Raw genomic sequence first — 5,964 nt, 5'->3', positions numbered from 1 at the left:
CTCAGAGAGTGTGTGAGCTTCAGTCGCTACAGCACCCACTGTGGGAGTGCTTCAGTCAGAGGCAGAGCAAGAATATGATGCACTGCAGCCAGAAGAACACGTGCATGGAACCAGCGCAGATGATATCGGCTAAAGTTTCTCTGCAGCTCATGTAGTCTGCTGGAGGAGCTTCGGGTTTTAGGTGATGAGCTTTGAGGGCATCATTCTGCTGGAGGCAAGTTCATGCTCTCAGCGCAAGACATCAAAATGGGACTTTGCTGGATACTCATAATCCTCCTGGGTTGCGGATTGTCTCGGGCCACTGAGAGCACCTGTAACTGCGAAGGTGAGTTGTAAACTTCACTACACTTTGAGCATATGGCTTACGAAACATTAAAATCTACTTACAAGTATTCAGGTCGTAGTTGTTACTAGAAGTAAATTACAATTTGGGGTTGAAAATCCAAGAGACTTTTGAACATGTGGTTACAGTGGGATGGTTTGGTTTCATATGTGGACACTGAGGTTAGCCCCCTGATTAGTAAAGCTCAAGTGCGTCATGAGTTAAAACTGCTACAAATCAGGATGGGTACCGTAAATATTTCAGGGTTTGCTTTAGTTAAAATAGGCGCATAAAACCTGGAAAGGTTAGGTTTAAATAAAGTTCATGCCAGTTTCTCTTCTGATTAGCACTAACAGTCTCCAAATGCTGGTTAAACACACGTATTTGGTATCGTCAGCAGAGGAATATCGAAATTATGTGAGGCACCAGTTTTAGGACAACTGGTGTTAAGTGTATCAAGCAATAATTTTAAGACACACCCGTGCAACACATGGCACTATATGGCATGAACCACAACCTTGTGAGTGGCACAGTTTAGTCGGCGGATGACTCAAGTATGGCTTTCAAATTTTCTGTTTTTCATGAAAAATGTGAGCCTGGCTGAAAGAAGTAAGTGCACTTTAGATGTGCTGATATCAAACAAATTCCATGTGGAGGCGGAGACGCTTTGAAATGACAGGTTTCAAAAGCTGAATTTCAGTTAGAGGAGGTAAATGCAAATAAATTTGATCTTTGCATGAGCTGCATCTTTGTGACACAAGTTACTGTGCAAAGGTGTCAGTTACAGATAGATGCAGGCATCCTGGATAGGTTTACCGCAACAGGCGCTTCGTGCTCCATGTCACACTCGCAGGTTTTTTTTTTTGCCGAGCCGTGGTTCATGCCGCATCTTATTTTGAGATCTTACAGTGCACTGTTTGTAAGAGAATAAAGAAACGTTGTCCCATCTTTTCATTCTAGATGAACCTGAAATTCACTATGTCTCTGCAAACGGCAGCATCTCTTTCACTGTGCCGTGTCCAAATGTGACTGGTGAGGACTTGACATTTGTCCTTCGTAAGGGCAAGGAGGTGATTTACAACCATACGTTCACTGGTGAAGAAAAGTCACAAAACCACAAACCACTGCACGGCAGGCTGGACGTGAAGCCATACAGAGACAAAGAGAACAAATTTGTTGCTTTCAACGTCACTGAAGCGACAGCTGCAAGCCATGGAATCTACAGTTGCAGGGCTATAAAAGTATTCCCTCCTCCGTATATAACAGAAATTGCACAGAGGATCCTCATAGTGGATGAAGGTAAATATTCCCTAAGAGGTGCCAAGGTCATAGGCACATCTTTAACTTTGTATGCATTAGTACAGTAGACTAAACACGACCTGAATATCCTTCTTTCAGAGATCCACTGCCCGAGAAGTGAAAAAAACAACAGTCAAATTACTACACCAGAACAACAAGATTTAAGAGAAACCCCAAGCTATCCATGGATTTGGATCCTGGTGGTCGCAGTTCTCGGCACCTACAGCCTCGCAGTCACCATCTTCGCCTCGGTCAACTGGGTAAGATATTTCTGAGGCAACCATAGAGGAGAAGTTAGAAACCTTGCAAGCTCTTCCTTGTTTTTAATTGTAGGAAACAATATTCAACCATTTTTAGGGGAAGTCCTCTCATCTTTTAACCAATTTACAAGAAACGTTGTTTCCTCACTAGCAGTACACCTATGACGCATGTTTTCATATTGAGGAGGAAAAAAGTGCTGCACAATCTGTTCACTGTGCATTTCTCTTTCACTTAGATGCTGTCTGGCCTTTTCAAGATCAGCACATATTTTCGTACACATGGCGCCAACATTTGTCGTTTTAAACATGAAGCTACTCAAGGCACCATAGACAGGGTTTTAGAGATTTGCCACATGTCAGCTAGTCGTCTCTTTTTGGTTCTTTAACATGTTTCACTTCTCATCTTATTCTTCACTTCTCAGTGTCTGACTCAAGGTGTTGATCTCAAGAATGTGCTATAAGTAGCTGATGAGTGGTGTCGCAGACCCTTTTCCTCAGGAGAGTCTTTAAGAACCAAAAAGAGAAGTTTAGTCGTCTTTTATTAAAGCTCTTAGAATTACCAAGACGTGGATCACTGAAAACCTACACAGATATGTCACATGTCAAAACATCCCATTAATGAGGTTTTTCTTAATAAATTTCAACAGTTTCTTTCTTTCTTTTTATAATTAGAACAACTATGTGTCTCATGGTTTCCCGCCAAGATGGTCTGAGCTTTATCCCCACTGCCAAAAATTAAGAAGACGTTTACATTCGTTTTGTGTTTATCCATTAGTGCAGGGTTTTCAGAACAAGAGCACCAAAGACTTGCAATCCCCCCAGGAGGTAGTGAAGCATATAAATACAAACACACATTAATAACCTAACTTGACCAAACCTGACAACAGAGTAACTTCAGGGGCTAGCAGCAGAATTGATTAAAGTAATTTTCATTCTTTAGATGGTAATATTAAGTACAAATACAGTATATAGGAACAGGAAGCCCGGGATTTGTTTTGGGGTTTTTGTGATAGTTTGTAATTTGATTTTATTTATCTTTTATTTCTAGAAATCATTAAACAACCCCTGCCAGTGGTGTCAGGGGTCCCATTCCCCATCTTGGGAACCTTATAGTATTTTTATTTTTTTCCTTGGTCTCAACGTAAGTCCGCCACATTATGAAACTTTTATGTGACGAACCACTTCAGGTTCCTTAATTTCCTTGATAACCAGGGCTTTTGTGGCCTAATTGATCACCACAATCTTGTCTTCCCTTGCAGGAATTTATCCAATAACGTGATAAATAGTTCAGTTCAACAACTACAACATTTGTGTGTGTATATGTAAAATCACTAATTCTCATATCATCACCTAATACAAACCACTATCTAACATCCACTACCACTGTTCAAGATCAGAAGTATGTGGGTTATCTGTACGTAGCACTCCCAGCTGACCCTTCATGAGTGTGCACAGGTGTAGATTTCAGGGATGATGCAGCAGATGCATGCACCTCAATATTCAGAACATGTGCATTTGTCCTCTACAGCGTATAGTTTTCCTCTCCATACATAAAGACATTTCGTCATAAATTGATGCAGAAAAGGCACAAAATGGTCGTTGCTCATTTGTCTTTATGTGTCTTACAGATGAAGCTGAAGAATACGGATTCTCAGAGTGACTACATGAACACCAAACCCAGAGCACACAGAGGCAACAAGAAGAAAAGAGGGGTTCAGAATCCCATCCCACGATACCTCTGATTCCTCCACCGGATCATTTGCACATCTCTCCTCCCCTCAGTTTGGACACAAACAGACCGGGTGTCATTTTTAGTAGCTTATTTTGAACAGGACATTATTGAGAGCGATTTGTTTTGTTGGTGTATTCTGTCGTCAATACTGTAGTTGTTTTGTGCCCACGCGGCAAAAGTAGCAGTTCCTTCTACACTTGTGGCTGTATGAAATGAAATGAAAAAGAAAAAAAAAGGCACATACCTAACAGTTTTGGTTTCTGCTCACCTCCTGTTTCACTCACTCTGCCTTTCTCACACACTCAGACGTGTGATTAGCAACCCCTGTCTTTGTGGTCGAAAGAGAAGGTGGTGTCTGATGGAGGGGGGATTTAACCACATTTAAAGGGCTCGTAAATCTATGTGGTACCCCGGGGATCCGAGTGACGACATTTTTATAAGCAAATACCTGCTGTTACAGGCCTCTACAAAAATCTAAATGTTATGATCATGATTACCACTGCACTGCACCTCTGTTTCAAGCCTACAGGCTTCTGTTTCTGCGAAAAACAAACATCAAATTGTCTTCTCAGACACCGTCGCTGAGGTTGATTAGACGCAGATATACGAGGAGCGGTGGCAAACACTTCAAACAATAACAATGTGCACAGTTTCCTGTCTTCCTCCCTCTACTTATTTTCCTTCTTGGTGCTTTCTGCAGATGTAGCAGCTTCAAAGGGACTCCACCTCTTACCTTGCTCACCTTGCAGTTTCAGTGCAGCTACTGCAAGCAGCCAGCACTCATGCTGGTTTTATTGGTTTCATTTAGGAGCTAACTCAAAAACCGGCACAAGCGTCGGCAAATTTGACATATTGTTTCTGTTAGGCTGGTTAACGAATAAGATCTTTTACAAAATATGGACGTGAGCAAAGGAAAGGTTTCTGAAAAAAAAATAGCTACAAAAAGTCACTTTCATGCAAATTTTACTGAATCATAGAGTCATTTAAATATCGCTGGATGTGGTTTTTATTTCTAGAAATGCATGATTCATACAGTCAGTTTGAGCATGGCTCACAAATTCCGTCCATGTCTCTTCTGCAGACAACAATAACCTACTACTGGCAACAAAAAAATGAGCGTAAGCGGTAATCAGAAAGTCTTCAATTTTCATAAAACTTCATGTGTGCCTTAACTGGTACCTCCATTCATTCAGGCACCACAGTCATTTTAAACACTTACATTTTCTTATTCTTTGAGTAGCGCAGCAAAACCTGTGTTCACAGTAACGCTGACATCAGTCGTCAAGATCCCAGCTGCTCCACTGCAGTCTATGTTTTTGATCTTTTGTGTTCTGGAAATATCAGTCCCCTGAGGGTCTCCGTCCTCTCTTCGTCAGACTGCAGCTCCTGCTCTGTTACCTGGGGAACAGGATTAGGAGGATGAAAATCACTGAAATGAACTGAGCACTGATGCTTCTTCCATTAGTGGCAGTATAGTGTGTTGTTTAAAGACAGATATGACTTGATGTCAAGAAGCTATTGCGCCAAGGATGAAACACAATGTTGAGCATGTTACATAGCAACTAAATTAGAAAACAGTGATATGTACAGGGAGCATGTGATTTTTTTTTTAAGTTTATTGAACAAATGTAAAAATGTAATATTGCATTTTCATATTGTAATTTCAGGATTTTAATCTTCTAAAATGCCATGAGGTTTGGATGTTATGAAAGTAAAGTGTTATAATAAAAAGCACATCGAAGAACATTACTGGCATTAAGAAGTCACAGACCACCTTCTACCTTTAAACTAATTGTAATAACTCCAGAAAAGGAGTCAGTGGGAGGCCACAACGAGGACTTGGTAAAGTGTTCCAAATAAAAGAAAGAGAGTCTCACCAGGACAGGGGTGTATCCCAGGATCTTCAGGTGTCGAATCTTGAGAGCCAGGGGACCACGGGGTTTGGACGTACCGTAGCAAAAACCAGATTGTGGTGTGTAAATTACTGCAATTCTGGGACATCGAGAAAAACAGCTTTAAAAAGGTCAAAATTTGAATGCAGGTACAGATATGACAGGATCAAACTGGAGGTTAGAGAGGAACGCCATTAAGAGGCAAAACAATGAAACCTGATGATGAAGAAGATTGGGGCCTTATTACCTTCTGACTTCCTTTGACACTTAAACGTAGATCTCAGTATGATTATTGCAGTTTGGATTTTGCATGACTGTTCACTACTTTTGCACAAGTTGTTGCATTACACTTTGAAAGTTAAGCATAATATGTTTCTAATTCTACTTTACATGGAATTCTGCAATACAAGCAACAAATCTGCACATGCACGAAATAATTAGATGTACATGATAAATTAT

At 40.7% G+C, this 5,964-nt stretch overlaps 2 protein-coding genes across 2 annotated transcripts in view; one reads left to right on the top strand and one right to left on the bottom strand.

Moving 5' to 3' along the window:
- Positions 1 to 4,112, top strand: LOC103372149 (T-cell-specific surface glycoprotein CD28 homolog). Its single transcript, XM_008301716.1, has 4 exons — positions 1 to 325; positions 1,283 to 1,621; positions 1,721 to 1,881; positions 3,510 to 4,112. Exons 1-4 carry the CDS (start codon positions 223 to 225, stop codon positions 3,621 to 3,623), a joined length of 717 nt encoding a protein of 238 aa, XP_008299938.1. The 5' UTR covers positions 1 to 222; the 3' UTR covers positions 3,624 to 4,112.
- A 447-nt stretch (positions 4,113 to 4,559) lies between these two features.
- fastkd2 (FAST kinase domains 2) overlaps positions 4,560 to 5,964 on the bottom strand; it is a 7,577-nt gene continuing 6,172 nt past the window's right edge. Inside the window, exons 10-11 of the mRNA XM_008301715.1 lie at positions 5,491 to 5,605; positions 4,560 to 5,011 (exon numbers count right to left, since the gene is read on the bottom strand). Of these exons, the coding sequence (XP_008299937.1) occupies positions 4,922 to 5,011; positions 5,491 to 5,605 (205 nt within the window). The 3' untranslated portion in view covers positions 4,560 to 4,921. The remainder of the gene's footprint in view (positions 5,012 to 5,490; positions 5,606 to 5,964) is intronic.

This window comes from Stegastes partitus, unplaced genomic scaffold (assembly GCF_000690725.1).
Source record: "Stegastes partitus isolate 25-593 unplaced genomic scaffold, Stegastes_partitus-1.0.2 Scaffold1703, whole genome shotgun sequence".
In the NCBI taxonomy this organism is placed as follows: Eukaryota; Metazoa; Chordata; class Actinopteri; family Pomacentridae; genus Stegastes; species Stegastes partitus.
The sequence above is the reverse complement of the archived record's forward strand: the minus strand, read 5'-3'. Positions and strand labels throughout refer to the sequence as shown.